This window comes from Alligator sinensis, unplaced genomic scaffold (assembly GCF_000455745.1).
Source record: "Alligator sinensis unplaced genomic scaffold, ASM45574v1 scaffold665_1, whole genome shotgun sequence".
Taxonomy (NCBI): domain Eukaryota; kingdom Metazoa; phylum Chordata; order Crocodylia; family Alligatoridae; genus Alligator; species Alligator sinensis.
In genome coordinates this window covers 2,774,946-2,792,386 of record NW_005842034.1, presented here as the reverse complement: position 1 = coordinate 2,792,386, position 17,441 = coordinate 2,774,946, and the positions used below count along the sequence as shown (strand labels likewise).

The following is a 17,441-nucleotide window of genomic DNA, read 5'->3' as shown; positions in this document are numbered from 1 at the left end:
ACTCTACACATATATCCCTTATATGAAAAGAACCAATTATATGCTATGCAGGTTGTGTATCTTGTTTTAAAACAAGTTTAATCAGCACACTTGTTTCTTTTCGATGTAGCAACGTGTTGACTGAGATCTGAGGAAGGGTGTATAGGTATCCAAATATCTATCTAATAAAATATATAACCCTCAAAAATCCTTGTGTCTCATATTTTTCCTGGATGATCCTGGTTGCTATATCACAACAATACTACTAGTGTGCCACTTGATATTTTTTCCTTTCTTAGGAAATGCATATTCAGAACCTTGGAGTAAGGACCTGGATTAAGAAATAGTCCCAATAAACAGAATTAAGTAATGAACTTGGTGCTCATCTCACATGTGCCATTGTTATGGAGCATCTTCTGTGCGGTACGTTATGCTAATGGAAAACAAAGCTCAAACCATAAGTAGCTTACGTGTATTGTTTTGATTCAATTATGTATATTTTCTAAAGTTCTCCCTTTACTGGAGGAACTCCAAGTGAAAAACCACCACTGTGGTATGCTTGATGGACTGAGTTCCCTGATTCTTCTCTCATAGGTCAGGTTTAGCCCAGTGCCATTCTATTGGAGTTATTCTGCAATTGGGTCCTGAATTGAAAAATGACTTGAGCATGTGTTAATGCTCACTGACTTCAAAACTAAGCATTCACTTAAAGCTTTGGTAAGTGTGAACATAAGGACATAACCAACATTTTAACTAAGTGAAAGATTCATATGCACAAAAATGGAGCACAATAAGATTCTCAATAAGTCTTGCACTACTAAACTATTTAGGGACTGTTCAAAGCTCCTCTTAAATCAATGTTGAATATCTTTATTAATATTAACAAGACTGACATGTCTTTTAATATAAATATAATCTTGAGTTACTATAAAATTACCATCACAAGTAAAACATTAGAAATAAAGTATCTCAGTCTTACAGTAATGACAGGTAGCCCCCATGTATCCTGTATTTGTACAATTGCAGTAGAAGCTGTTCCAAGACTGTGAACATTCACCACCATGTTCACAGTAATTAGGCAAACACCTAAAAGAACAAAAAGAAACATAATCCTTTATTGTACCACTACCTAATAATTACAGTAGTATATCTATCAAACCAAGAGAGCCACCTTTGTGACAAAAGTGATACTAAAGGCAAAAATTGGAGAAATAAAAAGAATATGCATTAATTCTGTAGTAATTCTGAAGGAGAGCATCAACAGAAAGCTGGAGAAAGAGTAACTTTATTACCTAGATATTGGATTTCTCATATATTAAATAACTGCCATTTAAAGCAGCTGTTCTTTAAGAGTAAATATCAGTAGGAATGATATTTAGAGTTACCTGTAATTATTTGTTTTTTCGTGCTGTATAAATAGGTCCAATCATCACTTATTAAGAATATACACTTCCTCTAATGCTAATGGTGACTATACGCACTCTCTGTAATTGGCATTCAACACCTGCTCTGCACTCTTACGCAACGCTTTGCCTCGTATATATTTCAGTCATGATTTTGATTCCTTTTACACCTTTTTTGACAAATACATTGTTATCACCAATCTGTAACTCATTTATGTGGTCTTCATTTATATTGACTCCTTGTCCATTTCGATTTATCTTTCTAATAGTCTTCACAAAATGAAAAGCTTGGGTGCAATTGACGATGCTTGAATCAAGTTTAATATAATTGGAGACAATTTAAAGTATAATTAAAATCTTTTAACACTGAATTTTAGACCTTTCCTCTGTTGTAGGTTTTAGTAGAAAGCAGTCAGTAGGTAAGTCAAAGTAGTTCTATACAAATTGCAAGGAAAATTGCAACACTGTCTGAAATGAGATTTACAATCTAGTGCTTTTTTCTGAAGGAAACAACATTTTTGCAAACAATTTGTACTGATGCTGCTACAAAATAGGGGTAATATCTAAATGTACGCAGCACAGTTCTTGGCTTAAACTGGAAACAACAGCAGGGGAGTGGATCGGGCATTTGCCATATGGTACTTGATAACACACTTTGAGTGCATGACATCTACAAATGATGTGTAACTTAAGAACTAAAGCACTAGACTGGAGATAATCAAAAGTTAATCTTCAAATTAATGCACTGACTCAGAACAGAAGCACACCTTTTCATGGAAGACAGGATACAGGACTTTATAAATGAGTTATCTGCTGAAGAAATCTTTTCTAAACAATCTGATTCCTAAGACTGCAAATTATGGGAAAAGATACCAGTATGTACAGAATATGTACAGAGACCTGAATTATTTTTGTTAACTTCCTCTCTGGCACAATTCTATTTGTAAACTTTCTGAATGCTGGAGATCTCAACTCTATAGATGAAACCTTTCATACTATGTCCTGTATAACACACTGCTGCCAAGACAGCAAAGGTAATAATTCTCAATGGGCTATCCTATGCCTCTGTGTAGAGGCTAATGTAATTATGACAGATGCATCTGTATTCTCTCTTCAGAGACCAAATGTACTCACTTTGAAAGGCATTTAAGATGACATCTTGTCCTTTGGAGCTATTTTGGGGATGGCTTGTGTATAATTAGTATTTATTAAATATAGTAATACATTGATAAAGGATCAGAGAGAAGAACACTGAGGAGAAATAGTTGCAGAGATATGTTTATATGCCAAGGGTTATATGGACCATGAAGTAACCTAGACAACAATCATATAGTAAAAAGGCTAAAGTGGAAGACCAAATTAAGGATAATAACTAGAAACGGTAATTAAAAAAAAAAAACCCTACAAAAGGAGGGAGTGAAAAGATTATGTAAATAAAACATTTTGTCTGTCACTTTTTAAAATTTTCTTAGAAAACCAACATTGAACAAGAATCAAAAATTGAAAAAAAATGATGAAATGCAGAAAGATGTTGAGGACAAATATTTCTGAGGTATTATGAAGTACTGAGTATTACGGCTATGACAAATATACAAAAGATCTTCAATAACTGAATTGTTTGGAGTCTATTTTCCTACAGATACAAACACTAATTTCTGTTACTTTTGATAGGTGTTAAATGTAGAAGTCTTTTGTTCTTCAAAAGAGATCATTATAGTAGTTTGATTTCATCTATATATTACTAAGGTATAAATTGTGGTAAGCTCACAACTTGGCCAATTATCTCTATGTTTGCAGTTGGAAAAGTAGACTAATACTATACCCATTCCTTTGAGAGAAAAGACATACTGAAAGGGATCAGTGGTATAGAACAGCTAAATGTGTTGACAGAATATTTAATGATTGGGAGAAAAAAGAAAAACCTTTGATGATAGACTCAATCTATTGTCAAAGTCTGACAGAAAGACTTAAGCCATCCACTACAATGATAGGTTTAGAAAAATTGAATTGGGAACTGGTAAGTAATCAAAGGGGAGAGTGTAAAGTGTGCACTTAAATATGGATCAAGGGGAAGATCGATAAATATAAAGACATGTTTTGCTTGATACTTTCTGTCCAGACACATGGAAAATATGTGTACAAGGGAATACTTGCAAATAGATACTTTGGCCATATAGTACCACTGGTGTATTACAAAACAGAGGTTAACAAACCTTAATATAGTCAGAGGCAAAGGAGTACATGGGTATTCAACTGGGGTTTGAAATGACATACAGAATTAGTTCAAAGAAAGACATACAGGAAAGGTGTTCCAGAAGCTGGGCTCCAGCAAACACAATTTATGGGATTGTGTATGTAAAATGAAATACAGTTCCTGGGATAAACTATAGAGGACTGTCCAGAGTGAATGCTGAAATATGGAGCTAGTATAAGAATGGATAAAAGAGACTGTACTGCTTTGTACACATGAGAAGGTGAGAAGCAATACACTGAACATGCCGGGTCATTTGAAAGCTAGGGAGGTTATGGAAAAAGGAGTTGCAATAGTCAAGAATAAAAGAGTCCAGGTTTAAAGTAGCTGAAGAACAGTAATTCAATGACTGAGATGAGGACCCATTTTTTTATCATTTTGTGTGTCACTAAACATGAAAGACCATGAACCACGGTAATGAACTATGATGGTTATACAAACTGAATAGAAAGAGTTAATACAATATCAGAAAAGCAGTAAAATTCCAAATGACTTGAAAAAAGACTGAGACTAAGGACTTCAAGTGACTTATGCAATTCAGTGTGGGAAAAATATAAGATTGGTGATACCAGACATGAAACAAAAAGGGTAACAATCTCCATATGCTATAAAGATTCAGGGAGATAAGGATCTAGGGAAGAGGTAGATACAAATCTAACACCTCTGGCATAGTATTTAACAGCAGCATAAAAAAGCAATCAAAATGGTAGGGTGGATAACTGAGGTACAGCATATAACTCTGAAGAAATTTAGCTAGCACTGTATTAGAGACAGGAAGGTGATGTTTGGAATACTGTGAATATTTCCGGTCTTTAATATAAATAATATATAGCAGTACCTGACAAGGCACACTTAAGAGAATGCAAAGGACCTGAGGATGTAAGCAAGGGCCGTCTTAGTTATTTTAAATAGTTAAGAAATTCAATTTTGTATTTAATAGGGAAGCCATAATTTAACAGAACATACTTTGGAAGGGAATGATTATTTTAAAAGTACCTAGTCATAAAATAAATTTAAGCCTCTACTTCAAAGCAGAGGAAGTACTTAGTATCAACTATATCATGGACTTGAGAGGACAACTAGGCTATTTTCCATCCTGATACTATCATACTACCCCAATTGTTTGTCTTTAAGTACTACAGTGTTTCACTAAAATTTATACAGCTCACATATTACCTTGTTTGACCTGCACACAATTTGTCTCCCAATTCTTCCCTTTTATTGCATAAAAAAGGATCATGTGGTTTATTAGATATGGTGGTAGTACTTTGGGTCTAGAACTGTAAGAACAGCACTTTCAAAATTAAGGGGGCAGGGCATGAAAGACATGGATGTGATGGGGAGAGGAAGTACAGAACAGAAATTTGGGAGATTAGAAGTATAGGATGAGGTAACACTGAATGGAGGGGAAAAAATTAAGGTAGAATAAGAGAGAAGCATGAGATACTGAGACTAAAAAAAACTGTAGGTGAGATTTATACCTCGTATTGGGTTCCATAATGGAATTTGGAGGTCAGCCATCAAGAATTCAGATGATAAAATTCATAACCTACAGAAGTCCATGGGGATTTTCCTTTGACTTCAGTGGAGACCTCAAAGTCATCCAGAGTCATAGGCAAATCCAGGATTAAAAAAAAAGGGGTGCGGAAACAACAACTGCCCCTGCAGGGTTGGCCATACCCAGTCTCAGCCTCCCCCAAACCAGAGTGGAGCAGACCACACCAAGCAGAAGCAGCAGCAGCAGCAGCAGAGTTTTTTTTAATGTTCCCAAATCAGGTAAGGGTTTTCCCCACTCTCCTCCCACTCTTGGTACACAATCTCTTCATCTCTGTGCTCAACACCACCTCCTCTCCCATTCTCCCCGGATCCCTTTTTCTTATGCCTTTGGGCTCTGGAAGGGGAAACCTGCCTCCTACTACCACTGTCCAAGTTGTTCCTTGTCCTGCTTCAGCTGAGGCTGCAAGGAGCAACTGTGCAGTAATCAGACTCACCTGTGGACAGAGAGGTGGCAGCAAGCTGATTCCTCCACCCTCTGCCTACTCCTGAGCCAGCAGGGAACACCTGGAAAGACTGGTGGGGAGGAAGAACTTATCAGCTGCGGCTGCTGCTGTCCTTGGCTAAGCCTGGCTCCCCACACAACCCAGCTGGAGTAGGGTAGGGAAGCTGCTAAGGTCAGCTCAGGGACAGGAGCAGCAGTGGGTAAGGGAGAGGCAGAATATGAGGGGTGGAAAGAGGAGGACACCTCTTTCCCCATAAGTGGCACTGAGCATGAAGAAGGGAGACCATTCCAGGAGGAGGAATACTCACCCGTTGCAGGGACTTAGAAAAAAAGTCCCTAGATGCTGCTTCTGCAGCATGGTTTGAAAATGGAATAAACACATCACCACATCCCCTCTGCACCCATCCCTGTCTAGAATGTGCCCCTAGCCCTCACTGCAGCTCAGAAAGTTCAGTAGTAAGGGTAATATCCAATGAAAAATAAAGTACCAAGGGCAAAAATAGAGGTTAAAACTGTACGTATTTTTAAAAGGCATTTCATGAGCATTTGGAGTAAAACATTTGGAGTCATAGATTTTTCAGATCTAACTTAATTGAAGAGACAGAGTTTTGTTTTAAACAGATTTTTTGACCATCCTCCTTTCGGTAAAATTAGGAAAAGGATTAGAAAAGGAAATATTAACTCTTTTGTTATTATGAAAAAGTCAAAACAGCACAGGTAGTAGTTATGATTTCCCTGATAATACCCCATCAATGATCCAGGATGGATTAAAACAACCCTGTTATTGAGTAGGGAGCAATTCACAGCAATGTATATGACAACTCAGTTCTGAATCTATTCAGAAGAGAGATTGATAGTTTTGATGAATAACATACAGAGTAAGTTTATGAAGGTTGGAATAATGTACATTAAACAATAAACAAATCATTATGTTTTTTGAGGCTAAAGAAAATAAATTACTTAAAATGACGAAACATACATATTTTTGTTGTTTTTTCTTTAAGAAGAAAATTGACAACATTAATCTCTATCAACTGTATTACTTAGCAAATGTTCATAATATAGGGTGAATTTTCCTAGATGGCAAAATAGAATTGCCCCATTTTTACCACCTTCTGCAAGGACGAACTATAATAGGTAATATATTACCCAGTATCGTACTTTTAAAAGAATACTCCAATAGAAAACAGCATTGGACTCAAAACCATAGGAAGGAAGTTATTGTGTGTCTACCTTTAGTCTACATATTTATAACACTTTAAAACATTTCAAAAGTATGTCAAATGTTTTTAACAATATATACTGTGGTTTTATTTTTAAGTGACATAAAACAATTATAATGATCACCTACAATAAATGCACTGTAATTGTACCAGAACTTAGAGTACTTTTGTATGGAGAGTCAAGATAAGGTATTTTCTAAGAGCTCTCTGCCTTGACAGCAGTTAAAGGTTTGAGAAAAATGCTTTCATAAATAAAAAATCAGATTTGCCCTTACCTGTCTATAATGCCACACAGGTCTATCTGAAGGTCACTGAAATTACCAAGGGAGTTTTGCTGAATTGAAATCAGATCTACCGCTTTGTTACCAATGGAAATGAGTCTCATGCATCCTTGAAAACCAACAAATGGACTTTTACAGTCAGAACCATTACCATTATTAGGACACCCTGAAACAAACAAACAAATAGAAACAATAAGAATAGATTACTCTTACAGAGATGGCTGACACATTTAAAAGGATTTTACATCTTCATGAGATAAAATTATGGGAGTGCATTTAAATAGTAATTAGGTGCCTTTGGGCCTTGTGATATATTAGAGATGTTCAAGAGACTCTTCAGGTGTTTTAAGGTAACTTTATAATAATAATTTCACAAAACATTGTGGTAAAATAAATTAAACCTCAATTTTGAAATTCAAATAAGGTTCATATTTTTGGAATCAAGATATTCATGAACACAAGGGTATTATATTATTGGGTTATTATTGTTTTAAAATAACTCATTCACAATCTACAATAAGCTAATTTTTACTCAATTATTATAATTTTAAACAGAGCCTATTATCTTTGTACATACAAATATATGGCCAATAAAATGCATAAATTCAATCCACTGAAACTAAACTGCTCAGCAAACCTGTTGCAAATAGAAAAGAAAAGTAGTTACTGGATCATAGGTTATGAACACTTTATGTAAAAACAGTTTTTTAAATTATTATTATTTTTCATAGAATCGTAGAAAATTAGGGTTGGAAGGGACTTCAGGAGGTAATCTTGTCCAACTTCCTGCTCAATGAAGAACCACCCCCAACTAGCTCATTTCAACCAGAACTTCATCAAGCTGAGCCTTAAACTTCCAAGAATGGAGATTCCACCAGCTCTCTAGGTAAGCCATTCCAGTGCTTCACCACCCACCCAGTGAGGGATTTTTTCCTAATATCCAACCTAAACTTCCCTTGTTTTTTCAAGAAGTTTTATGGTAGTCATTTACTTGGTTTGAAATACAATTGATAATTGGTTACTGAATATCTATGTGACAAAATATGTTTTGCTTTTTGTTTTCTGGCTTCATTTCAGGGGGCAATGTTGCTTACAGGAATGATTCACAAGGACAGTCCTTTGATCTTAATTGAAAAGTATTGTCTCCTGGGTCACATCAGTCAAAGAGCTTCTTGTCTCATAACGTTAGCATTCAATGACTGAAAGACCATTCTCTATTCCATAGAGTTAATAGGTAGCTCTATGCTGAGATTTACTATACAGGAAAATGAAATGACAATGGAAACTAAGAAATACATTACAGAGAGTGGAAACCAACATTAAAGAGTCAACAGCATTTTAGAACTTAAAATGTAGGACATGGAAAAAAATAAAAATAAAAACAGAACAAGGTCCCCTAGTCAGGTAAATGACTTACCTCTCAAATCTCATTGCTTTCAGAGGGAGATGAAAATATTTAATAATCAGTATTGGGTGCAAAGAATTACAAGTTAATGCCTTTCAGGGTTCTAAGTGAGAGTAGAATTTGAAGCCAACACCTTACAAATCTGTTCCAGTATTTGTTGGTATACTATGTTGGTACATAATGCTAGAATAGTGATAATAAGGCAAGTCTTTAGCTGAATTTCTCCAGTTAATTTTGTATTTTTGAAATAGACATATATAGTTAGTACAATTCCATTTTTTGGCATTTTGATCCTTTATTAAGCTGAAATAATACCATTTTCTGCAACACCAACTGAATCCAGTTCCATATTCTTTCATATTCTCTGTCTTTTGAAACATTTTGTCTTCTAATCATGCTATTGGTAAAGAATAAATCATTTGCATTAATATTAATGCAAGCAGTGTTAAGGCTTGTGGCCAGTGTACTAAGTTATCCTATATCAAAGCAAAGAAAAGAATTCCATAAATTATGGAATTCACCCTATGTGCTTATGTATTTTTCATTAATCTCTCCTTGCTCTTACAGTTGCCAATCACTATTATCATTTCAAAGTACAAGAACTGAAAGATTCAGCATCTCCTTGACTCCTGCATGATCAGGGCTCGTGTTTGACATCATAAGGCTAAAGAATTTCCATACTAATTAAATATATTCTCAGCTAAGACTCTATAGTTCTAAAATACTTTATATTCCTAAGAAATTACATCTTTTCCACTGGAAGACATATTTTCATATTTTAACAATAGGAATGCAAAAACATTGTGCATATTTCAGCAACCTAAAAGTGAGAAAAGGAGAGAAGAAATTGAAGCAGTGGAATATGACAAAAAGAAAGGGTTTTTCAAACTCCAAGGCTTTTCAAAGGCCATTTTGCAAGTTAGTATGACATTGTACAAGCTGCTGGTTTGATCATAAAGCTGCATTCAGAGAAGCTGAGGGGTGGACAGGCAATTAGAGCTTTCAGTGTTCTTGGCAATAATTTGTTCCCCAAAAGATAGATAGAAATGTCCTGCTGTACAGCTTAATTGGTTATGCCATTTTTTTGCAACCATCCACATCCCTTCTGAGCTGTGCACCTGTGCCATAAGCCCTACAATACTCACTGGTGCAAATCACATAATCAGGAACCAAAAGCAATGCAAAAAGATGAAAATGAAAGAATATATGTTTTCCTGCATTCATACAAATATTAAGATATTTTTATCACTCCCCTCATTCTTTGTTTTCTTTCTAGGTTTTTATCATCAGCATTGTATCCAAGGAAACTTTTATATTAATCCTATTAGCTTTCTGCCTTTCCAGTGAAATTTGAAAATTATAAATAACATGTGTAAATCTCTGCAAATGAGATTAAACACAGGGACATAATATAATTTATATGGAACCAAAAGTAAACTTTGGTATATTTGCTAGCATAGCATTATTCACAAATGTTAGTAAATCCAATTAATTTTTGTTGTATAATAAGTTAATTTATTTTTAACTATTGAACAATAATCACCATTTCTCATGTTTTCCCAATGCCTACCATGTTTTAGACCAAGGATAAGCAATGAATAAAAATGATAACATCTTAAACTTTCTCCCCCCAAAATCTTGAAGTACTTTGCTTATCCTGATTAATTCAGAGCATACCTAGGGGGTACGTACAAAACCATCAGCAGCCACAAGCTATGACTTTAATGTAGAAATCACTTGGTGAGATTTCTAGTCTATGTATGTAGTAGCTTATAATAAGAAAAACTTTCCAAAGGTGCTTAAGGGTATATATCATAAAAGTTACTCAGTACCTAAATTCACTATTTAAGCTACACTACCATCCTTGAAAGCATTCTAGGTACTGTAGTTCCTTCAGTGGACCTGTACAAAATGCTTATGTACTGATGCCATCCCACAGCTAAGGACTTTTGCAGAATCCTAGCTCAAGCCAAAGTCCTGGAGGCCCTGAAATGACTACTAACAAGCAATGTTACTGGCTATCTTACCAGCAGGGCCCATTCATTTGTGTGTGCTACAAAACACAATATAGGTCTGCATGCTGCTGCATGTGTCTGTGTGTTCTAGTGTTTAGGGTACTCATATGGGATGAAGAAGACCAAGATTTAAAGCCTAATTCCAGAACCAATAAAATTCAGGGTGTGCCTACACAGCCTACACCTCTGTCATGGAGAGATACTCAAGCTAGTATTAAACAAAAAGCAAGCTATATTAGCTTGTGCAGCCCTGCCTAGACTGCTCCTGGAATCAAAGCTAGCTTGTGTAAACCTGGCAGTGGTGCTACCCATAGCCACATCCAAATTTTCGGGATCCTGGACTGCCGATAGGTCTCGGTCAACTCCCACTCTGTCTACAGGCTGGAAGCCACCACTCAGTGGAGTTCCCTCCCATGGTTCTCTCCCACACCAGATCACACACTAAATGACTATTGACAATAATTTATTATTTACAATAAGAGAAACTAACAGATTCAATATCACATAGATAACAAACACAATCTTTTCTATGAGCTTGATAATAATCTATACCAGCAAACAGAAGCAAATATTTATCATATAGCAAAAGCAATTTTGTTTTGAAATTTAGCACTTAGGCAACTTATAACAGGTATATGCACCTAATCAGCCAGATCCCCACAGAATCACTCTGCCCACAGCAAAGCAATTAACTGTAAGATGGTTGCAGTTGAGCACCCATGGAGCTGTGCTCACTCTGCCCCTGAAGAGGAGTGGCAATGCTGTCATCTGGTCAGAAGATGGGAGTCGTCTGTCAGGGCCTCAGGTGTGCTGCTCCTGAGACCGGGTTTTTTTCCCTTTTCCAGTCTTTCCTGGATGCCTGCAAACAATCACACCATCCCCAAATGCTTCCCCAAGGCATCTCCCCTGTGTTTGGCACCTGGAATGTCCCTTCTTGGCTGTACTTTGTTGAGCTCTCTGCTGGAGCTCCCACAAAGCCAAGGTTCTCTGCTGCTTTCTTTAGCTCTCCCAGAGAACCTTTCCCTGATTCCCTCCCAGTGAATCCCTGCACCCAGAGAACTAAAGAGTGGGGAGAGGAACTGGTTTGCACAAACCCTGCTCCTTTAGTAAAGGATACCAAGCAATCCTGGGTACCCAGTACAGGCAGTCCTTGACTTACAATGTTTTGAATTACAACATTTTGCACTTACAATGTTTATAAATTGACACCCTGTTTCAACTTTCTGATGTCTGCTTTGCCTTTACAATACTTGATCTGATGCCATGCCATGCCAGCGAACAAGTTCGCTGCATTGCCCTTCTCCCTGGAGAACATCTGTCCAAACTTCCTCGAACACTTTCTTTAAGAAAGCAGACAAGACTCCAGAAAACCTGCAGCCAAGACTCCTGAGAAGACTTCAGACAAGAACCCTTCAAAAAGTCCACCAAAATCACCTCAAAGAGGTCCTTCCAAATCAATATGATTGCTATTTACAATATAAATACATTAATGTAGCTCTATATTACTCATCTATAATTGATTGAGTACAAAATTCTGGGATATTTTTGGTGGAAATAGGGTATCAGGACTTGGTTCAGGAACCAATCCTCCATTTATAATAGTTTTTCCTATGGGAAAATCAGTTCTGAGTTACAATGTTTTAACTTAAGACACAGTTTTCAAGAATCAATTGCGTTGTAAAATCGACGACTGCCTGTATTTTATCCTCTGCCCTTACTAGCAGCTCACTCAGCAACAATTCTTCTGCCAGTAGTCCTGTCAGAAGCAACTGTCCTGGTAGCTTCCCCTTCAGAAACAGATGTTCTCCCCACAGCCCTCAGCTACTCTCTCCCCCAGACCTCTCCCTTTTTTTTTCTGGGCTTCCCACCCTGGAATTGCAGCTGTCCAATCACATGCATGCATTCTTCAGCCTTCAGCTCCAAACTTCAGCTGGTTATCACACTGCTATATCTGTGTGCAGAGCCTGCTGCAAATTCACATCCCAATAGTGCAAACACCCTGATTGGGCTTGCAAACCCTGAGCAAACCCTTCAGCCACTTTACCCTTGTTTATCTAACTCTGGGAATCCCTACATGGCACTACAGTCTGCAGTCTACTTAATCCCTGGCAGCCCTGCTCTCATTGCAGAACCTCTGTATCAGCTTCAGCAAGATCAGAAAGCCCCAGGGAAGCTGTTTCCCCGGGTCTTTCTGGTCTCACTGATACTAACACAGTGGTTGGCCCACTATCTGCTTGGCAGGAACAGCGACTGGGTCCTGGTCCTAGTCCAGACCCTGTTCATGAAGCCTCTAGTGGCAAGTCACAGCAGTGTAGGTGAAAGAGAGTCAGAGTGGTTTCTCACCTTACCATGTAACTGCTCCATTAAGCTGATTAACATCTGTTCAGATTACAGTATAAGGGCAGTCTAGAAGGGCCTTTAAAACATTTTTACATGTGCTCTGGGGGTGGGGCACTTCAATTAGAGCAGCTTCGAGAGCTGCTCTAATTAAAGCACCCACAGTCTAATGTATCAGTGTCCATGCACTTCAAGATGCTGTTTTGAAACATAAGGATGCTGATATATGAGATGCGGAGGCTGACTGAAGTGCGCTAATTAGCAGGGCTGTGCGAAGCTTCAGTAACCAATTTGATTCCGAGGAGATTTGGCCCAATTCGGCGGCTGAATCTCTGAATCTGAATTGAATCAGGAGACCCATTAAAGGGTCCAAATAGATTTGAAAGCCTCCAGATTAATTTGCAGGGATCTGGTGCTAATTTGTAGATTAGGCCACAGACTAACCAGGCAGCAGTCCTCAACCACGCTGGACACAGCTGCCTCCAGCTGATAAGTCTGTTGTGGTGGGTGGAGTGGGGAGGGAAGAGGCATGGGAGGGCAGATCAATGCTCCCACAGTGAGGGAGGGATTCAAACTGGGGCTGGGACAAGCTGCCCAGTCAGAGCAGGGGCAGGGGGGGACTTGGGAAGAGGGGCTCCTACCACTGTGCACTGCTGGTCTGGGAGCTGTTCTCGCTGAGGCTCTTCTGGCAGCTCTCGCTTCCAGTCCGGGAGGGCATGGGGGTGGGTGCATGCACCCAGATTGGGGCGGGGCCAGCAGCAGAGGCAATGGGGAATTTTAGGGTGGCTGTAGCTCCCCCATAGTCCCCACTCGACTGTGCTCTGCAGGGCGGGTGGAGCCAGGCCTGCACTCTGAGTGCAGCCCAGTGGCGGGTGGCTAGGGCTAGCCTCCCAGAGTGCAGCCTGGCCCAGCCCGCCCCACACAGATCTGGGGTTACATGCCCAATTCTATGCCCCCCAGGCCAGTGGCAAGAGCTACCGGAGGAGCCACTGGAAAAACAGCTCCTGGACCTCTAGCGCACAGTGGTAGGAGCTCCCCTCCCCAAATCCCCTACCCCTCTCCCCAGCTGGCCAGTTTGTCCCAGCCCCAGCCCTAATCTCTCCCTTGCTGTGGGGGTATTGATCTGCCCCCTCCCACACCCCTTCCCTCCCCCTCTGCCCACCACAACAGACTTACCAACTGGAGACATTTGTGTCCAGTGTGGTCAAGGACTATTGCCTGTTTAATCTATGGCCCAATCTCGGAATCGGCACTGAATCTCCAGATCCAATTTGGTCGAATCAAATCAGGACAGTGATTCAAATCACCAAATTGAATCACTGTCCCCCTGAACTGGCCGAATCCAAATTTGAAGCAAATACTTGCTGCTTCACACAGGCCTACTAATTAGCACCTCTAGCATACTTGATTAATCAAGGCTGCTCCAATGTGATGTAATTACAGTGCATCGGAGCAGCCTCCTGGCACATGTACATGCATTCTTAGACTCCAAAGCTAGCTGTGTAACTGCCATTTATGTACTGAAGTGGAATAGGATTCTACCCCAAGTACCTAAGGTACTTTTGAAAATGGGACTTTAGAAATTTGTTGCATATATTATCTGGGATAAGTGCAATGGCCATCTTTACCTTGAAAATCTATGAAAAAACATAGGTTACATCAAATTGTCACTTATATAAAGGTATTATTTTATCATTTATGATGCTAAACATAAACAAGTCACCTTACAAGTACAGCAAAAGGAACTACCAGTACAGATTTTCTTTCGAGCACACATAACTTACCACACAAAATAAGGGTGTAATATTATAGGTCAACAACCCCTGAGGAGAAAAAATAACATTTTATCCAGAAAAATTAGAAGGACCCCCCCCCTCCCCCGCTTTAATACAAATAAGCTTGATTTTTTTTCCTACAACAGAAATCTTTTTTGCAGAAAGAATATAGCTCTTGGGGCTTCTTAAGGTGGCCACCTTACTAATTGTATGAATGATAGTGTAATATTAGGGGACTACATTTTCAAAAGTGATTAATGATGCTGTTCATTAAAATTAATATGGTGCCAGCTTCATAAGACTGAAAAAAGCCATAATTCCAAGCAGTTCCAAAAGCCCACTTTGAAAATCAGATCCTTTGAGAGAGATGGAAACTGGGTACCCAGAACTTGATGGTAAAACAAATATTGAAACACTTTAAAAAATACAGGCCAAGAATAAAGCATGTTGCTTAACCCTAGGCTATTTCTAGTATATTAAAAAAAATCACCTCCAATATAGTAAGTGTCTCCTGAATAAATCTGCATAGGTACTGTAGCATGAGCAGATAAGGTTCCATCATTGTCCACCATTATACTCATACGATTCCTTTTGGCAGATAAAAAAACTGAATGCCACTGACCATTGTTTAATCCAGCACCTAGAAGAAAAAGAAAGCATAAAATGACATAACTTTGAGTAATACATGTTTAAAATAGCTAATACTTATGGGTTTTAAGCAGCAAGAACACAGTAAACATTCAATAACTTACAAAGCAAGTCAAAGACAAAGTAAATAAATAAAACTATGAAAAAGAGAGGATACAGTTTTGTCTTCTGTGAAATAAATAAAAAAGTCATTTTCTAATAGTTAAAAAAAATCCTTCTATGAATGTACAAACAATAGTTGTAATGTCCCTAACTATCAGCAGTGTATCCTTCCAACGTAGTGCTTATACAAAATGCCCTTTTATCTGAGAAAGTTATCATTAAAATATTATGGTGATGTCTCATTCTGCACTTTACAGATATCACAGAGTTTTATTGCTATTTTTAGGGCATTATTTCATCTTTTAAAATAAAACATAGCCGTTTTATTGAAACCCATCTTGTAAATGCTAGAATAACCACAGCAAAAATCAGCAGATATTTTTGGTAGGGGTGGAGTGAACTAAGGATAGAAATACACAAGCACTAGTATGAAAATAATTTTAACAACCCAACCACTCCCTTTCTGGTCTCTCAGTCCTTGTATTCAAGGAAAATATGCAAAATGCCTCGGAACAAAAAAAATCATAATCCACTGGGCGTGTGCGCGTGCACACACACACACGCACACATATACACACACACACAGGAGTTAACACAGACAATGGATTTATCGCTCATTACCATCTCTTTGCTATATTAGATACCTTCTCTGTATACCACAGACAATGGATAAGCCTTTGTGAGCCAAAGCTCATTTCATGCTTATCTATCCTGTTTCCTGCTTGAATCATAGAATCATAGAAAATTAGGGTTGGAAGGAACCTCAGGAGGTCATCTAGTCCAACCCCCTCCTCAAATCAGGACCAGCCCCAACTAGATTATCCCAGCCAAGGCTTTGTCTAGCAGGGTCTTAAAACCCACCAAGGATGGAGATTCCAAAACTTTTCTGGGTAACCTGTTCCAGTGCTTTACTATCCTCCTAGTGAGAAAGTTGTTTCTAACACTTTTCCTTTTTCAACCTCATTAGATGCATTTTCACCTAATCTTCTAATATGTCAAGATCACTCTGAATCCTAGCCCTACCCCCTAGCGTATCTACTACTTCCCCCAGCTTGGTGTCATCTGCAAACTTGTTAATGGTGCAGTCTATCCCATATTCCAGATCAGTAATGAAGTTATTGAACAAAATGGGCCCCAGAACCAACCCCTGGGGCTCTCCACTGGATTCCAGCTGCCAACTAGACATTGAGCCATTGATCACTCCCTGTTGAGCCTAACAAATGAGCCAGCTTTCTATCCACCTTAGAGACCATTTATCCAACCCATACTTTCCTTGCTGGCTTGTCAGAATGTTGTGGGATGCTGTATCAAAAGCCTTGGTACAGTCAAACAAGGTTCCTTGGGTGAATCTGATATCTTTTATTAGACCAACCCAAAGAGTTGGAAAATAATTATTAAGCAAGCTTTCGGGTTCAAAAACCCTTCATCAGGCTAAGGAAGTTTCAGCAGTTGGTGTGTGCTCTTCCTGAATGGAATGAAAAGTAAAGAAGCCAGCAGCTGGGCTGGTATGCATACAAGACAGGTAGTCAGTGAAAATGTAGTTTTGTACAAGACACTACAGACTTTCTACGGAAACTTAAAAACATAGACCACCTTCCCAGCAACACAATCCTAGCTACCATGGACGTTACCAGCCTATATACCAACATCCCACACCAAGATGGCATCCAAGCCTGCCTTACATATCTACAGGAACAAGATTACAACTCAGAATACAGACCCAAAGATATTACTAACCTTATACACTTCATCCTCACACACAACAATTTCACTTTTAATAACCAACACTTCCTCCAGATGATGGGAACAGCTATGATGCCAACCTTTTTATGAGCCACCTGGAAGAAGACTTCCTCAAGAACTGCACCATCAAACCCTTGCTATACTTAAGATATATTGATGACATCTTCATCGTTTGGACTGAAAACCTACAATCTCTGATTGAGTTCCATCAGAAATTCAACAATCACCTTCCCTCCATCCAACTTTCTCTAGAATACTCCAGCAGCAACATCTCCTTTTT

At 38.5% G+C, this 17,441-nt stretch overlaps 1 protein-coding gene across 1 annotated transcript in view; it reads right to left on the bottom strand.

The window, feature by feature from the left end:
* Positions 1-958: 958 nt before the first annotated feature.
* The window catches only part of CNTNAP3C (contactin associated protein like 3C), a gene marked incomplete at its 3' end in the record, with an annotated part of 368,072 nt that continues 351,589 nt past the window's right edge, over positions 959-17,441 (bottom strand). The window contains exons 9-11 of the mRNA XM_025202664.1: positions 15,159-15,308; positions 7,131-7,302; positions 959-1,065 (exon numbers count right to left, since the gene is read on the bottom strand). Of these exons, the coding sequence (XP_025058449.1) occupies positions 959-1,065; positions 7,131-7,302; positions 15,159-15,308 (429 nt within the window). The remainder of the gene's footprint in view (positions 1,066-7,130; positions 7,303-15,158; positions 15,309-17,441) is intronic.